Source organism: Dipodomys ordii, unplaced genomic scaffold (genome assembly GCF_000151885.1).
Source record: "Dipodomys ordii isolate 6190 unplaced genomic scaffold, Dord_2.0 Scaffold56, whole genome shotgun sequence".
NCBI classification, from domain to species: domain Eukaryota; kingdom Metazoa; phylum Chordata; class Mammalia; order Rodentia; family Heteromyidae; genus Dipodomys; species Dipodomys ordii.
Window position 1 is genome coordinate 8,269,167 of NW_012267272.1, and position 18,557 is coordinate 8,287,723.

Below are 18,557 nucleotides of genomic sequence, written 5' to 3' on the forward strand. Positions count from 1 at the left end.
TATGGAATTGTCTATCTCATTTCTATTGAAGTGAAACTTGGTTAGATTGCCTTTTATTAGTTATCTGACCTCAGGAAACTTATTGGTTTCACAAGTTTTATCTTGAGGGATAATAATAGAAGTCCTCATTGGACATTTATGAAGAGGAAATGAAAAATGTACATGAGTCATTTAGCACAATACCTAGGCACACCATCAATGTTATTCTGATGGTGTCTTTTTCATAGTATGTGTATAAAATGCAGGCATTAAAGTAAACACCTACAGCCAAATTAAAGACACAGGAGCTAAGATATAGAGATTCTAGCATCTTGAAGCAATAGTTTCATAAGCAGCAGGAAACCAGCAGGTAAGAACTGTCCAGAGCTGTTATAAACATGAGCAAGTAGTCTTAGCTCTATGCATAGGGCTTGAAATGCTGAACTGTTTCTCTTTTTTTGTTATGCTATTCTATCACTGTATCTTTCTTTTCTTTTAATTTTTTTGTTGTGAAAATACTGTACAAAGGGATTACAGTTATGTGAGCAAGGTAATGAGTACATTTCTTATCCAGCATTGTTGCCCCTCCTTTGTTTTTCCCCTACCATCCCTTCCCTCCCACCTCTGAAACTATCCAGACCCCCCCCCACTTGCCTAAACTGTAAAGTTTCTTTTTCAACATAGTGTCTGGTACATCTCATTGTTGCAATGGATCCACCTGTATCCCTATTGAAACAATTTGTTTTTTCCCTTCCCCTCCTCGAATTATACCAACATCAAATACAGTGAAAACAGGGGTTATATCATGGGGGAGAGACATACAAAGCAACAACAACAAAAAAATCACATGGAGCCTGGCGCCGTTGGCTCACGCCTGTAATCCTAGCTACTCAGGAGGCTGAGATCTGAGAAGCGCGGTTCAAAGCCAGCCCGGGCAGGAAAGACGGTGAGACTCCTATCTCCAATAAACCACTAGAAAACAGGAAGTGGCGCTGTAGCTCAAGTGGTAGAGCGCTCGCCTTGAGCTGAAGAGCTGAGGCCCAGAGTTCAAGGCCCACGACCGACAAAAAAAAAAAAAAATCACATGGTACGTTAGAAACAATAGCAAGGAAGAAAAACCCACTGTGTCCCTATCTTGGGGTTTATTTTGCTTAAAGTCATCTTACCTGACCTTTCTGCTTGTCCCAGACATAAACTAGTTGTTGGAAATAAGGGAAATCATGGGACCTATGTTTCTTTGGGCCTGGCTTACTTAATATAATTTTTTCCAAATTTTTCCGTTTCCTAATGGGGCAATGTCATTCTTTCTGTATTTAGTCAGAAGAATATTACCTCTCCCGCTCCATGGAGTCCCAGTTAGGAAGTTAGTTACTTCTGAATTTCTTTTTTTTAACTTTTTTTTTTTTCCGGTCATGGGGCTTGAACTCTGGGTTGGGCGCTGTCCCTGAGCTCTTCAACTCAAGGCTCAAGACCAGTGCTCTACCACTTGAGCCACATGCCACTTTCTACTTCTGAATATCCTGTGCCTGGAAACAGGGGCTCAGGACTAATACCTGATCCAGGTCTATAGTCCTAATGACCCCTTAAGGGTGGTGGCTAAGGGAATGGAGAGCTGTAGGCATGTTTGTCACACTATTTCTTCTCACAATTGCAAGGTATTCATGGCTCTCAAGCAGACGTGTACAAGTGCCTTACACCTCTGAGCTCAGGGAAGGCCTAGTCATGACTCTAAGCACCTTGCCCATGTGTTATCTTGATCTAGTCTAAATCCTTCCCTCTTTCCTTTCCTCCTTCCCTCCTTCTCTCCTTCCTTTATTCCTTCCTTCCTTCCTTCCTTCCTTCCTTCTTCCCTCCCTCCTTCCCTCCCCCTCTCTTTTATTCCTTTCATTTATTTTCCTTTCTTCAATACTGACATTTGAACTTAGGGCCTTTTGTTTACTAATAAGCAAGTTTTATACCAATTCAGCCATATTATCAGACTTCCTTCCTTCCTCCTCCTCCTCCTTCCTTCTTTCTTTTCTTTCCTCCTTCTCATCTTTTTGTTTACTAATAAGCAAGCTCTCTATCAGTTCAGCCATATCATCAGACCTCCTCCTCCTCCTCCTTTTTTTTTTTTTTTGGGTCCGGTTGTGGGGCCTGAACTCTGGGCCTGGGCGTTGTTCCTCAGCTCTTCAGCTCAAGGCTAGCGCTCTACCACTTGAGCCACAGTGCCATTTCCGGCTTTTTTCTTTTTGCTTATGTGGTGCTGAGGAATCGAACCCAGGGCCTCAGGCATGCATGGCAAGCGCTCTACCACTGAGCCACCTTCCCAGCCCTTCCCTTCCTCCTCCTCCTCCTTCTTCTTCTTCCGTGTCCTCCTTCTTCTTCTACTTCCGTGTCCTCCTCTTCTCCTTCTCCTCCTTGTGCCTCTCTTCCCCTTTTCTCCTCCTAAGTTTTTTGGCTTGAGGCTAGTATTCTACCACTTGAGCCATAGCTCCACTTCCGGACAATTTGGTCAGTAAATGGAGATGAGTCTCATGGACTGATAGGGTAAATTAGACTTTGCCAGAGAACCACACAGACATCCAGGTACAGATACAAAGAAAGGTTTATTCTGGGAAAAGGGGCTGGCAAGGCCCCTTCTCACAAGGGAGAAGTAAGAAGAAGTGCGGCTATTGTCCGAGGTCACCTATGTAACCTAGGAGGCTTAGGAGGGGATAGCAGGGCTAGGAGGCAGAGACCCCGGTCCATACCGGGGCCAGGGGCTTCATCATGGTGGACTAGGATTTATGGCTGCCGTCCAAACAGTAGATAAGGGTCCTGCGGCTGCCCAGACCTGAAGGTCACTCTAAGGGGCTCTTGTTGCCTTCTATGGTGGTAGCTGCCCCAGAGAAGTGCCATCCCAACGTAAAGGCGGGTGGAGGCTTTACTACCTTTACTACATAGGCCTAGGGTTGCTTAGGAAGGGAGCATGCTAAGTTGTGGAGAGGGGAAGCAGTGGACTATGCTAGGGGAAGGGAGCTCATTTTGCTAACATGAACTTTCCTGCTTAGGCTGGCTTTGAACCTTGACCCTCAGATCTCAGCCTTCTGAGTAGCTAGAATTACAGGCAAGAACCACCACTTCCTTTTTTAAACCAAAGACTTGGAGCTAAACCTTTACATTGCTCTAATTGGGCAGCATCAGCAATTGTCAGTATGCTACCCACGGCCATGGATACCAAAGTAGGGGCTCTGTCTCTTTCTTACACAGCAATGACCACCCACTATGCTAGGCTGGGAATCTCGAGGTAGAGCAGACTGAAAGGTTGATGTAGTTGAAGGAGCCTGGGATTGAGAGTCCACGGTTTGGTTTCTAGTCACAACTGTGGCAGAACATCAGTTAGAGCAATTCTATGGATGTTTACTGGATATTTTTGTAATACCAAGTTGTTTACTTGTATAATTTTGCTCATTTTATACATTTGTTGTATGGGTTCCATTGCTATCTTCATTTAAATTAAGAAAATACCAGCTTACTTGCCTAAGAATGTCCAGGCTTTGAATTCAGGTCTGGAGCTAATGTGATGGCCAAAGTGAGAAAAACAACAAGCAAGTGAAATATTCAAAACATGATGCCGATTTTATCTGGGTTGTCAGAGTCAACAATAGCTCACTATGACATGACCAGGATGAGTTGGTGACTTTAGTTTTTCCAGATGACAAACACAACTGTCTATCTAGATTATTACTAGAGCTTATAGATATGACATTATGCTGATGTGTTGTAACAACAGCTTCTCAGCACTTATTCTTAACTTCTATTCTTGTTTCCTTGAGGACTGGTGAGTCACGGATGTCTTGAGGCAGTGTGTGAGGAGGACTCTGTCCCATGTTGGCAAAGTCCACTTAGTGATGAGGCAGCATTCTTTTTTTTTTTTTTTTTTGGGTCCGGTCATGGGGCCTGAACTCTGGGCCTGGGCACTGTCCCTCAGCTCTTCAGCTCAAGGCTAGCGCTCTACCACTTGAGCCACAGCACCACTTCCGGCTTTTTCTTCCTTTTTGCTTATGTGGTGCTAAGGAATCATGCATGCAGGGCCTCATGCATGCAAGGCAAGCGCTCTACCACTGAGCCACCTTCCCAGCCCCAAGGCAGCATTCTGAATCTAGGGTTACTGGTTAGGATTCAGAAAGCCCTGTGAACTTGGGAGTGGGTATGTCGTAAAGTATGCAATATAATTGGTTTGCTTTGTACTTTTTTCTTAATATATATTTTTATTGCAAAGAGACTTTACAGAGAGGTTTCGGTTACGTGAGCAAGGTTTCCTATGGAGCACTGTCATCTCCTTCTTTGTTTTTCCCCTACCATCCCTTTCCTCCCCACCTTCCCAACTCCTCCCTCCTTCCCACAAAGTTGTAAAGTTCGTTTTCAACATAGTGTCTTGTACATCTCATTGTTACAATGGATGCATCCTGTATCCTTATTCAGCATTTTGTTATTTCCCTTCAACTCCCCAAATTAGAAAAATGTATATACAAGATGTAAGACACCAGAATCCAATACAGTGACAACAGAGGTTGTACCATGGGGGAAGAACATACAAAGAAACAAACAAAAAAATCACATAGTACATTATAAGTACAATAAAACCTCTTGTATTTGGGAGTTCCTGCCATGTTATCCACCTTCTTGGGGGTTGCGAAAATCCCACTTTTAGGCATTTACCCAAATGATCACAAACAAGGCCATATAAAATCTACCAGCACAACTGTTTATCACAGAATTATTCACCATAGCTAAGATATGGAACCAACCCAGATGTCTCGCTGTACATGAAAGGATGAAGAAAATGTGATTATATATATATATATATATATATATTTATTTATTTATGAATTTTATGCCTACAGCAGAAAGAATGACACTGCCCCATTTGTTAGGAAATGGGAAGACTTGGAAAAAATTATATTAAGTGAAGTAAGCCAGCCTCAAAGAAACATAGATCCCATGATTTCCCTTATCTGCAATAACTAGTATATGTCTAGGATAAGCAGAAGAGGTCAGAAGGTATGTACATATAACCATGTAACCTGATGCTTTGTATTGTTGTAAGGTAAGAAAACAGAGAAACCACATTTCGAGAGGTTGAATCTTGGAGTTTTTATTAAAAGACCAGCTATTTGCACAGTGGACACCTGTCCCAAGGACCAGCAGCTCTGAACAGAGCTTGCACGGAGCTTTTAAAGACAACAGCCATGTGCTTGGGTCAAGACCAAGCCTTAACAAAAGCAGACCTTATGTGGACATACTCAGGTATAAGCTCAGGTACCATCTAGGGAAGTAAGGCCTCAAACCTTCCACACAGGGAAATCTTAAAGGTTACTCAGAGGCTGCTGATTCAAGCCACTTAGGGAGTTAATCAAGGCAGAATCAGAGCATTCTCTATGAAAAGCTTTCCCAAGTCTATGACATCTGCATTTCTCTGAAGCAGAGCTCTCCAGCTCACCTAGAGCTAGGGGCTGCCTTCAATGACTGGCCTCTCTCACCTCTAGGCTTAGGCTCTCCTCCTTACCTCATTATCATTATTATTATTTTCTTGGGGGGGGGTCTGGTCGTGGGGCCTGAACTCTGGGCCTAGGCGCTGTCCCTCAGCTCTTGAGCTCAAGGCTAGCACTCTACCACTTGAGCCACAGCGCCACTTCTGGCTTTTTTCTTTTTGCTTATGTGGTGCTGAGGAATCGAACCCAGGGCCTTGAGCATGCAAGGCAAGCGCTCTACCACTGAGCCACCTTCCCAGCCCCATCATTATTTTTTTCTCATGCATTTAAAAACTTACTTCTAAGCATATCCATATTGCCAAAGAATCTTCTTCAGCATGAACCAGTTTAAAGACACCTTTTGTCATGGCAAGGAAAAGCCAGAATGATTTGGAAAAACGGTTTCAAAACCATGTCCCTCAATCACAAATCTGCACATTGTGCTACTAAAAGTGAAGGGTGTCCTGAGCTATAAGGATGTCTCTGGGGGAAAGATCAGAGTTCTACCAGGACATTTATTATTTACTTATTTTTTTAATCTTTCTTATTTTTGTCTACAAATGGCACCAGTCCTCTGATGTCTTAGCAGACTCATGGGCTGTCCTCACAGCAGGGTCTGGAAGGGGTGGAATGAGTGCTTGGTGGAGTGCTGGTGACTTCTCACTGGGGCCATAGGATGTTCTCCAAAGAGGAAGACTGTGATTACTAATTAACTCACAATTTTGATCTTGGGCTGGAAAGCTGGCAGTGATTTGTTCCTGAAAGTAATTAGCATACTCTTGTTAGAACAATAAACAGTGACCAGAGCATAGGTTGCTTGCTGGCCTAGCGCTTCTGCTTTTATTATAGGTTGTCCCGCAAGAGTCCAGAAGCCCAGCAGGAAGCAATGAGGTATGTTTGTGAACTGTATATTTACCTCTAAGGTAGAACTTATTTACCTATAAGCTGCAGATGTACGTGTGTGTGTGTGTGTGTGTGTGTTTATGTGTGTATTAGAGAGCCAATTTGTGTTTCCCTTTAGTAAGTATGCCATTATTAACTTATCATGGACAAAAATAGATCCCAGTAAACCAGGAAGTTTGCAAATACACGTAAAATTCAACTCATTTCTCTCTTCTGTGTGTGTGTGTGTGTGTGTGTTCATACATGTATTCCTCTGGACCTAGGCTGAATCTACAAAGCCTGATTATAACTGAATTTGTGTGTTGGTGGTGAGCTGTGAAAAACTAATATTCAGGTGAGGTAACAGGTGGAAGTTCTTTCTAATTGTAGAAATGAGGTAGATGTGAGGAAAAGATGTGAGTACGACTGGAACGTTTTGAGACCTTCTTTGGAAGAGGATTTGGAGCTGTGATTGAGGAGATGGTATTTAGAGATACCATTATAATAGGAGTTCTGGAAACCTATTACTATCCTTAAGAGTTTGGTGGTTTTATTAGTCAAATATATAACTATTTTAGGGAAGAGTCATGTGCAAGCCTCTGTGTGTGTGTGTGTGTGTGTGTGTGTGTGTGTGTGTGTGATGTTGTGATGCATGGATGTGTTGGTGAGTAAGGGAGATTTCACAAGAAATCTGGAAGGAGGTCAGAAGAAAAAGGGAAGGACAAGTACCTGGCCTACTAGTTCTGTGTGACACACAATGGAAGGGAAGGCAAGGAATAGTTGTTGGTTCCTTCCCCTTCAATAGTAAAGAATTGGGTCCTTACTAATTCTAGGCATCTCCATTCTTTCCCTGCACTGAGGCAGGAAGGGTGATTTATTAGGGACAGGGAGAGAGGTGAAGGTCAATCCATGGGACTCACTGGCTACCAGAGGATACAACGCATGAACAGCAGCTTCTGTGGGCTCTGGTGATAACCAGTGGGCCAGGGGCATGCACAAGAGGGAGGGAGGGAGTCTTTGTTGTGCTGTGCTAGGTAGGAACCTAACGAAGTGGGATGACATTCTGTTCTCTACCCCTTATTTGAGAGTTCTATCACTATTTTACACTCACTTGTCCCAGATGGCTATGAGGTTATTCCTTCACAAATTAATTTCAAGGGGCTAATAAAATTACAAAGTACCAGATCAGCAGGAGAAACTAAAGAATTCATAGCTCTAGATGAAGAAATTTTCCATTTAAAACTGGTTCAGATGGTTACTATGGGATGTAATGTGCTAAAGAAGATAGATCTTACTTCACTTAATATAATTTTTTCCAAGTCTTTCCATTTCCTAACAAATGGGGCAATGTCATTCTTTCTGGTGGAGGCATAGAATTCCATTGTGTATATATACCCCATTTTCTTGATCCATTCATCTACTGAGGGGCATCTGGGTTGCTTCTATATCTTAGCTATGGTAAATAAGGCTGCAATAAACATAGTCGTGCTGGTAGCTTTAGTATGGTCTTATTCTGAACATTTGGGTAAATGCCCAAAAGATAGGTCCCATGGTTTCCCTTATTTGCAATAACTAGTATATGTCTGAGTCAAGCAGAAAACGTCAGATAAGTTGATGTTAGGGAAATGAACCCTAAGATATGTATTCAAATGTTTTTTTCTTTTATGCGATTGTTTCTAACACATTTATAAGATTATTTCTTTGTTTTTTTTGTATGTCCCTCCCCCACGGTATAACCCCTGCTTTCACTGTATTTGATGTTGGTATAATTTGTGGAGGGGAAGGGAAAAAGCAAGTCGTTTAAATAAGGATACAGGTGGACCTGTTGCAACAATGAGAAGTACAAGTTGTCATGTCAAAAACAAACTTTACAACTTGGGGGAGGGGAGGATTGGGTGGGGGAGAGGGAAGATGGGAAGGGATAGGAAGGGTAAACAAAGGAGGAGGCTACAATGCTTGATAAGAAATGTACTCATTATCTTGCCCCTGTAATTGTAACCCCTCTGTACAGTATTTTCACAATAAAAAAAAAAAGATCTTTGTATAACCTGGACCTGGGGTCACAGAAGGATATAGTTATCTTCAAGAGATCGTCTCCCACCCTTTTTTTTTTTGTTCAGATGGGGAAACTGAAGCCCATAGAGGAGAATAAGACTTTTTATCAAGGTCACACAGCTGAAGAGGATTAGAACTGACTCTTAGAGCTCTATAGTTTTGGATATGATCAGACTTGATAAACAACAACAACAACAACAATAAAACCCATGTTTATTTAGGAGCTGTGGACAACCTTCTAAATAGGGCTCAGAATTTTGAGGAATATCCATGCTGCCAGGGATATTCTTTATAAGTAGGTATTGGGTCTCTGTAAAGCTAACCCTTCCTTTACATTAGCATTTTTACTCTGTATTATCAAATAGTTTTCAATGGAGAGTTCTCTATTCATGAATTAAGCACTATTGTAAATCAGAAGAGGAAAATCATCCAGTTTTTCCGAATTAACTTCCATAGTCATTTTAACAATTTGAGCCCTCAGGTGGTTTATCTCCTTTGGCTAAAATTCAAAAACAGTACCAGGAAAAGAATCTTTGGCAATTATTTGTATAACAATATAATTCAGGAAGAAAAACTGCTGTTGAGGTCGCACAATTTATGTACAATCATAACTCTTATCTTTTGTGTAGATTTCCCATAGCCAACCTTTTTGACATTAAAATCCACCCTCATGTTCATCTTTTTCTTCTGCTCTGTTTTTCTCCACAGCTCTTGACATAGATGACTGTGGTGTATATTGATTTATTTTTTATTATTGTCTCTCTTTTCTGTCTATAACAACATAAGTTCTAAGAGGCCAGGGTTCTTTTTTTTTTTTTTTGGTCATAGGGCTTGAACTCTGGGCCTGGGCACTGTCCCTCAGCTCTTCAGCTCCAGGCTAGTGCTCTAACTACTTGAGCTACAGTACTACTTCTGGTTTTCTGGTGTTTCATTGGAGCTAAGAGTCTCACAGGCTTGGGCTGGCTTTGAACCAAGATCCTCAGATCTCAGCCTCCTGAGTAACTAGGATTACAGGTGTGAGTCACCAGCGCCTGGCCCCAAGAGTTCTTTTTAAATCTGATTTTGTACAATGTTTCCAGGACAGCTTCTGGAAGAATGCTTGCAAGTTGTAGGAGCTTAATACAACAGTGATGAATGAGCATGTAAACTTCAATCTGACTTCCTTTTCATCAGAGATGTAGTTTGGTTCACTGGTGATGAATAAATCTGAGAAAGGACACACATCAGTAGCTTGTTCCCTGTGGTCTCAAAGGGAATTTACAAGAGTGCTGTGAGCCATAAACTTAAAGCAAATGGATACTCCAGGTGCTTTGAGAACACTTTAATTCCACCCAGCTGTTATGGAGATGGAGGTGTTGCAGATTTTTTTTCTTCCTTTTGTTCCCATAGCCTTTTAGTTTGATCGTTGCCTTTGGATATGAGTGTCTCGCTTATATATCCTGCCTCCTTTAATTTAGAAACAATTATCTAGTATGGATACACAAGTTTTCTCCATTTGCATTGCACAGTAGTGGATGGTCTAACATCACTTTTAAGAGTGATGGCTTTGAGTTCAGGTTGCCTGTCTTGAGACCTTGACCTTGAGGAACCTAGACTCTGTAAGATTTGGTTAGTCCATTTGTAAAATGGGGATGATAATCTTGACTGTTTAATTGGTTGTGAAGATTAAATGTGGTAATGTTTGTAAATGCTTAGCCTCATTCTGTATTTATTTTTAGTTCTTGGTTAAAAAGCCAGATACTAGCCAATAAAACTCCAATCTCACATAAACTTCTACTGATAAATGCACTGCAGTAGATGGTCATAAGCTCTGGAAGTGGAGTCCAAAGAACAAGGGTTTAAACAGTGGCCGTGCTCCTAATCTTGTTTGAGCCATTAAGCAGGTTATTAGAGCTGGCTAATGCTTAATTCCCTCCACTGAACACTGGTGATATTAGCAGAACTCCATGTGACAAATTATGGGGGCCTCTTAGCACATCTGCTCAATCATTGTCAGTTAGGATTATCACTGTGATGAAAATGACATGTCACCTCTTCTTTCTTTAACTTTTAAATGCATTAGCTTTATTTAAATTAGTTCTTTGGGATTTGTTTCCTTGTTTGATGTTGAGACAGGTCTTGCTCTGTAGCTCAGGCTGGCTTTGAACTCAAGATCCTCCTTCCTCAGTTTCCTGGTAGCAGATTGCTTCCCTGTTCCATTTCCCTCTTTAACTTCTTCTCTCTCTCCTTCCTCTTCCTCTTCTATTTCAGGCTAGTCCTTCATCCCCTGGAGTCGAAGAGTTCTGAGTGTTTCTGGGGCAACTTCCTTCCTTTTTGTCCCAATCTTCATTTGAATTTATTTCCGTTTCCATAGTAAGGCAGGGTAGATAGGGGAGGAGATAGTGGAATTATATTATTTTTAATAAATATAAAAAGGGCCAGACTCAAAAGTTGGAACCTGGAAGCAACTAACAAAGCAGTTAAGCTTCCCTTCATTTAAATGCTAAATTACAAGGTGAGATCTAAAGGGGACAGCCTACCTCCCACTTTGAAATAGTAGAAACTTTTCTCTGTAAATGGGCTAAGATAAGAAGCTTACTGGAGAAAAGGTAGCCTTGTAGATTCCCAGTTGTTTCTATGTTTTGGCCCAAAGATGCCTCCATAGTTTAGTATACTAATATGGCTACTTGGAACCACTCTTTAAGGTCTCTTGACTGTAGGGAGCATTTGCATCTGTGGACTTCCGATACCTCTGCTGCAGGTCCACTTGGACCTAAGAAGCAGGCTATGGGGCCCTTGGGAGTCCAGGTTCTGCATCCCTGAAGCCCTTTTCTCCTTCAGTTCCCCACAGTTTGTGAGACTGGAGGTGAGAACCTTACCTGCACCGTTCTGGACATGCAGGACTGATTTCCTGAGGTCTGGTGAATGCGTCCCTGGTCTTAGTTTTTCTTATAAGTGTGCTTTAAGATACTGTTGACTAATACAGAAAGAAAGGCAAATGGGAAATTCTGGAGAGGGATTTTGTTGTTTCTTTTACTTTTGAGGCTTAAGGAAGTATTTTTCTTGTATAGCTGGAAAATACAGATTTGTACTGTGTAGAGCAGATAGCCCTATTTGAATACATCAAGCAAAAGGGCACTGACAGGAGGTAAGCAGATTTCAAAAATACATGCCAGTGGTATTTCATTTGATAAGAAATGTACTCATGACCTTGCTCATGTAATTGTAACCCCTCTGTACAGTATTTTCACAATAAAAAGACATTAATTAGAAAAGTCCTAGGTAACTATGTGTATTAGTCATTGTCTGTGTAACAAATAAAGGTTTTATAGCTTAGAACAGCAAAAATTGCTGACAGCTTATGTGGGCCAGAAATTTGGAGGGGCTTCTCCTGTGAGTACTTCCTCCCCACCATGGCAAGGACCGTGGTGGAGTGAAGGCTGGCTGGGGATGAGGAACTGCTTTGGACACTCATGGACATGGCTGTTGGCAGAATACCTTGGTTTTATGTCAGCTCTTAGAAGACCTACCCTGAGTGTTATGATGTCATGGAAGCTGGTTTCCTTAAGAAATTACTCAAGAGGATAGTAGAGGAAAAACAAAGGAGGGGGTAACAATACTCGATAGGGAACATACTCATTACCTTACTCATGTAGTAACTGTAACCCCTCTGTACAGTGTCTTTACAGTAAAAAAAATTAAAAAATAAAAGAAATTACCCAAGAGAAAAAGCAGGAAAAAGCCACAATATCTTTAATAACCTATTCTTGAAAACCTGATATTGTCCCTTCTGGAATGTTCTATATGTTAGAAGTAAGTCTAGTCCTATCTCAAAGGGTTGGGGTAGAGGGGCTTTGGTGGACTTAAAAAACTTGCCATATTGTGTGTTTAATTAATCTTAATCTAAAATTTTAATTATGTTCACATATTTACTCAGATGCCTTCTGTGTGGTTTTATACATGTCATGCTAGGATTAATTTTGCTTTTTTGTTAGTCATGGTGCTTGAACTCTGTGCCTACATGCTGTCCTTGAGCCCTTCAGCTCAAGGTTAGCACTCTACCACTTGATCCATAGCGCCATTTCTGGTTTTCTGGTGGTTTATTGGAGATAAGAGTCTCACAGACTTTCCTGGCTGGGCTGGCTCGCAATCATCAGATCTCAGCCTCCTAAGTAGCTAGGATTTCAGGTGTGAGCCCCCAGTGCCCGGCAGAATTTTTTTTTTTTTGTCGGTCGTGGGGCTTGAACTCTGGGCCTGGGCGCTGTCCCTCAGCTCTTCAGCTCAAGGCGAGCGCTCTACCACTTGAGCCACAGCGCCACTTCCGTGGCAGAATTTTTTTAAAAAATCTATACATACATTGATTCACATTTGGTGATGGAATGAATTTCTCTAAATGAAATAGGTAGTGTATAGCTCTGAGTAATGTTAATAGTTTTGCCAAGATTCCATTGAGTTTGTGTTGTTTATAAGTTGACCAACAGTGGGTGGATTTTCCTTACAGTTTCTAACATAGCATGGTAATAAACAGTTGGGAATATATAAAAGTACTGTAATATAATGACCTCCCACCGTATAACTATCAGCCATCACTAAAAAGAGAGAGACATAGTTCTGATAACTCATCTCTTGGCTAGTGACTTGAGATCACTTTTTGTCTTAGTTAATTGTACCAAGTATGGAAGATAACTAATCTTTATGGAAGGACATGCAGTGCACGTTCTTTCTGAGTCAGGAATGTGATTTGTCAGATGACATGAAAAGCGGTGAGTGAGTCGGGGTAGAAGGTAGGCTTTGAGGGAGCAGGCTACCACCCAAGGATTTCCTCCTTGCTTTGTGCACGTGGGGTAATGCATGACGAGGCATTAGCACGTGGAGCCATAAAGAACTTGGCTTGTAAAGAGGTCATATCAGGCAATCAGCACCTCACTTAACAATGCACATCAGCCCATATCACCAAACACTGAGTGGCAGTCACTCCACCTAGCAGTGCTGGCTATAATATCACTGGGTATTATATCAGAGAAGTAGATTTGAAGGAACAGAGAGAGAGAGAGAGAGAGAGAGAGAGAGAGAGAGAGTTTGAATGGTAAATCCTTAAGTATCTGTTGGAGAATCTTAGAAGGCAACCACGGGCTAGGAAGTTACACGACGTATAATTAGTTCTAGAATTCTGTGTTAAATTTCTCAGCTCTCATCTAGGCTATGACTCTAAATAAATACTAATATAAACACCAAAAAACAAGGGCTCCTTATAGATGTGTGATTTCAGACTGGACGCAGGAATCGTGTTGTCATGTTATGAATATTATGTGATGCCAGAAAGGGTTATAGTTACATAATACAGGACTGCGGAGCAAACTTGGAAACACTCCTTCTGGGCAAAGATGAAATTATATTAGAAGCATTATTACATTTAGATCCATTATTTTATAAAGAGATGTTTTAAAACAATAGCAACAACTGAATAGTCCCCTTGGAAGATGCCGGAAAAAGAACTCCTTATTTCAAATAAAAAACAGAGAGAAAAATGTCATTAGAGTCATAATGAAACGATTTATGTATGTATGTATGTATATATGTATGTATGTATGTATGTCATGGGGCTTGAACTCTGGGCATGGGAGCTGTCCCTCAGCTCTTCAGCTCAAGGCTAGCACTCTACCACTTGAGCCACAATGCCTCTTCCAGTTTTCTGAGTGGTTTGTTGGAGATAAGAGTTTCATGGACTTTCCTGCCCGGGCTGGCTTTGAACCGTGATCCTTAGATCTCAGTCTCTTGAGTAGCTAGGATTACAAGTGTGAGCCACTGGTGCCCAGCTCATTTTAGTATATTTACTTTATTCTAATAAAATATTAAACTTGCATCATTTTATATTCTATTTTGCTTCATGCCATACTGGTGGTTGAACTCAGGACCTTATCCTTGTTAGATGGGAGCTCTACCACTTGAGCTACATCTCCAGCTTGAGCATGACTTCTTTAAACATGAACTAATTATAGAAACCTTACATTCTTATGAGAATAGAACAAACAAACTAGAAGTTTGGCACCTCATGGGATGAGGTAAATTTCACCACTGACTAGATAATAAAAAACAACAACACTTTTTTAGTGAAGTGCCGGCAGCCTAAGCCTGTAATCCTAGCAACTCCGGAGGCTGAGATCTTTGGATTATAGTTTGAAGCCAGCCCAGTCAGGAAAGTCCACCATACTTTTATCTTCAATTAATCACCAAAAAGCTGAAAGTGGGCTGTGGCTTAAGTGATAGAGTGCTAGCCTTGAGCACAGAAGTTCAGGGACAGTGTCCATGCCCTGAGTTCAAGCCTCCAAGACCAGCATCAATAAAATACTGTTTTATTATTTAATATTAGATAATAAAAATACTTTAGGTAGAATGATGTTTGCTTCAGCTCAGGGACAGCGCCCAGGGCTTGAGTTCAAGTCTTAAAACCAGGACCATAAAACTCCCAAACTTTTTGTTATCTAATAAGATAAAATGCTTTTTATTATCTAATACTAGATCATAAAAATACTTTAGGTATGATGATAGCTTGCTTGTTTGTAAAATTTCTTACCTTTCATAAATATTTTTAGATTAAAATACATGAAATCTAAACTTTGCTGAAAATAAAACAGAATTAGGGAGACAAGTAAGTAGGCATAAAGCCAAAATGAAATTGGCGAGTTTTTAAAGTTTAGATAATTGCTACCTGAATTTTATATGCATTTAAACTTTCCATAAAAATGTTTACGAGCAGGGCTGGAAGTTTGACTCAAGTAGGGTGAAGTAGGGTAGAAAGAAAAAGAGGAAGAGGGAGCAGAGGGAGAGGAGGAGGGACAGGAGGAAGGGGAGAGGAGGTTCAGGGGAAGGAAGGAGAGGAAAGCAAGGGAGACGGGTGTGGGGGGGCACAGGGTGTGAGGAGAGAGAGAGAGGGAGGGAAAAGAGAGAGAGAGAAAGAGAGAGAATACGTGTCCCCAAGTTCAAACTCCAGTTCCCTGGGGAAAAATAAATGACTAGTTATATGTTGAGAATTCGTTGTAACTTTTTTCTTCTCTGTCTTTTTCTTAGATGGCAAGAACAAGGCTAAAAAAGTTTACGACGCTGGAGCTTGTACTCAGTGCTCTTCTGCTTATAGTGTTTATCATTGCTGTTGTTCTCATTGTGCTTCTAGCCAATTCCACGGAAATAATAGGTAACAAGTCATTCTGGGTCTCTCCTTCATCAGTGGTGGGGAAGTGGTGCTTTCAGATGCTTTCATATTCATATCTTATGGGTCTGAGTGCAGGTGTGTGCAGACAGATGTGGGATTGTCATGTTTTAGGGACCATGCATTCAAAACTGGGGAAGCTTGATATGTATTCCTCACACATTTAAATTAGGACACTCTCACTTCTCAACTCAATTAGTACACTGGCTTAAAATTTGAAATTGACACTTGAAATACATTTGCTGATTTTTTTTAAAAAAATCAAGTGTAGAGCTTGAACTCAGGGTTTGGGCTCTGTCTGGGCTCTGTTGCTGAGTTATTTTGCTCAAGGCTGGTGCTCTACCACTTTGAGCACTTCTGGTGGTTTCCTGGTGGATAATTGGAGATAAGAGTCTCAACAGACTTTCCTGCCCTGGCTAGCGATCCTCAGAGCTTAGCCTCCTGAGTAGCTAGGATTACAGGCGTGAGCCACCAGTGCCTGGCTACATTTGCTGACTTGTATGGAATCATTCAAATTCTGTTAGTAATTGCATCGAACAATATGTTTTTGTGAAAGGCCTAAGTTTAAAATCAGCTGAATTATTTAAGGATTTTGGTTCTTAAGAAAACTACTCAGGTTGTTTTATTAGAAATTTATTCGTTAAATCCCCAAAGTTGGGCTGGCCTATTGAATCATCTAGCATTTCATATCTCATTCTCTCAGGAGCAACTTTGTAGGGAAAGCAGGCAATTTTACATCATCGCTAGGTATACAATTTCTACATTTTATAGAAAGTTAGCTTAGAATTTTTGAAAGTCCCCAAAGTTATAATTAAAACTTTTATGTACCAACTGATACAAATAGCGAGTTTGTCTCATCTACCACGTTTGAACCAGAAATCCCAGCTGAGAAACCCCAGGGGAGAAGCTCACTAAAAGCCATGTTGCTTTGTGTTAGTGTCATTATTAATTTATTAAAGAATTCTCAATGAAAGTTTACTTTTTTACTTTAGAATTTAATATAAATCCTTTTTTTCTGTCTTACTGATTTTCAAATCTGAAATCAAAGCTCTCTAGCCCTGGCCCAGTTTCTAGACTGTGGAACTCATTTTACATTTTTTTGTCATATGACTTTACAGAAGAATATCCCTACTCAGAAGTGGACTTTGGTGTCTGAAAGACAGTGAAATTCAGATTCTGGAGGACACCTAGTCTGTGTATGTTTCAAATCCAACCCCTGCTACTCAGGGTCCACAGACTTTTCTATAAAGTACCAGGGAGGAAGTAGTTTAGATCTTGTGGATCATATGATCATATGGTCATCCCTATTTAATACAGCCATTGAACAGAAGATCTGCTGTGTTGGTATTATAGCAATTCTTGGTTTAGAAAATAAGATCTGACTTGATTTGGTTTGAAGGCTATAGTTTTCTGATCCCAGAATTAAAGTTGGTCCGTATTTCATGAGCTTCTAACCTAATGATGAAGGTCCTTTTTTTATAGATGGTTAGGGGTAGAAAGAGATGCTATGGGCTTAATAGAGATAAATATAGTCAGCTAAAACAAAAAGAAGTTTTGGCTTAAATTTTGAGGACTTAGAGTAAAGCCCATTGTTGTTATATAATTATAGTATAATTTTAAATATTGAGAATTTGGGGCTTAAAATACCTAAAATGTTAAATTCTGTCTAATAGTCATTTAATGTTTGCTTTTGGGATAGACACAGATCCTGGGACAACTGGTACCCCAGGTCCTGGGACTACAAGTACTACTCCTAGTTCTGTTGAGTGCCCCGTGGTGAATGACTTGGAACAGATAAACTGCATTCCTGACCAGCCACCAACAAAGGTTTGAGCTATGTATCTTGTCTTCATTTAAGAGTTTATACCATTGGGAAGTTTTTCTTCTTTCTTTCTTTCTTTCTTTCTTTCTTTCTTTCTTTCTTTCTTTCTTTCTTTCTTTCTTTCTTTCTTTCTTATCTTTTCTTTAAATTTCTGTTCCTCACTCTCAAAAGAGTTGGTAGTTTGGCAGCTATTACTGGCTCAGGAAAATTAATCCTGTATCCATGCTTGTATAGCAGTGCATCTCCTTGGATTCAGCAAATGAAAGGATGGGTTTCTCAGTTAAATTTGAATTTGAAATAAACAGTGAGTAAACGTAATTGAAATGTCTATCTTTTCCCCAGCAGCACATGCTGATGATTAGTTCTCTCTATCACTGCCTCTACTTTTGCCTTCCCTATATGCCTCTTCCTCCTGTCAGTATTTCAGAAAGTTATCTAGGATACAATAAAAATATTCATGTGCACCAAGCATGATTATCCAAAGGACAAAGTTTCAAGGGTGTGCTATAGAGGAAGAAAGTAATTAATCCAAGAGTAAAGATAGTGCAGGGACAGGGAAAGTTGCTTTAGTCCAATGTTTCTTGGACAGCAGCTGAAATGATCATGGTAATAAAGTCATAAGTTACTTGTTACTTTTAGAACAAAATGATGTCTCAGTGAAAATGGAACACACTTACTGGCATGCACTGACAGATTAGCATCAAGTGCAGAATGGAGCTTGCTGCATGCATGGCTTGGAGGAGTGGCACTCCTACAGTTATCTCTGAGGTCAACCTTAGATGATCTGGACTGCAGGAGTCTAAATAGAGTTTCTGTTTTTCTAAAGGACTTATATACCCAAAGATAGTTCTTTTGTATTAGAAGATAAATCTGTCCTGTTGTTGGGGGTTGAGGTAAGGTCAAAGTAGGAGTGAAGGGATGGAGGGAGTTTCCTTGCTTATCTCACACAGGCTAAAGTAAAGACAAAAAAAATCAAGGAGGAATCAACTCTTAATCAGAAAGCAACACATCCATAAAGCGAGAGGCTTGGTATTTTAGAGTCCAACTGCTGATAACTGAATTGGCCTCCCTTTCTATGAGCACTTTATTATCTGATCATGAAAGCAAGAGTAAGCTAGTAGGAATCTGGTGAACAGAG

General features: G+C 40.6%; 1 protein-coding gene across 1 annotated transcript in view; it reads left to right on the forward strand.

The window, feature by feature from the left end:
* Window positions 1-6,334: 6,334 nt before the first annotated feature.
* Window positions 6,335-18,557, forward strand: part of Mgam (maltase-glucoamylase) — a 131,250-nt gene continuing 119,027 nt past the window's right edge. The window contains exons 1-3 of the mRNA XM_013021693.1: window positions 6,335-6,365; window positions 15,459-15,582; window positions 17,303-17,424. Coding sequence (XP_012877147.1) covers window positions 15,459-15,582; window positions 17,303-17,424 — 246 coding nt within the window. The 5' untranslated portion in view covers window positions 6,335-6,365. The remainder of the gene's footprint in view (window positions 6,366-15,458; window positions 15,583-17,302; window positions 17,425-18,557) is intronic.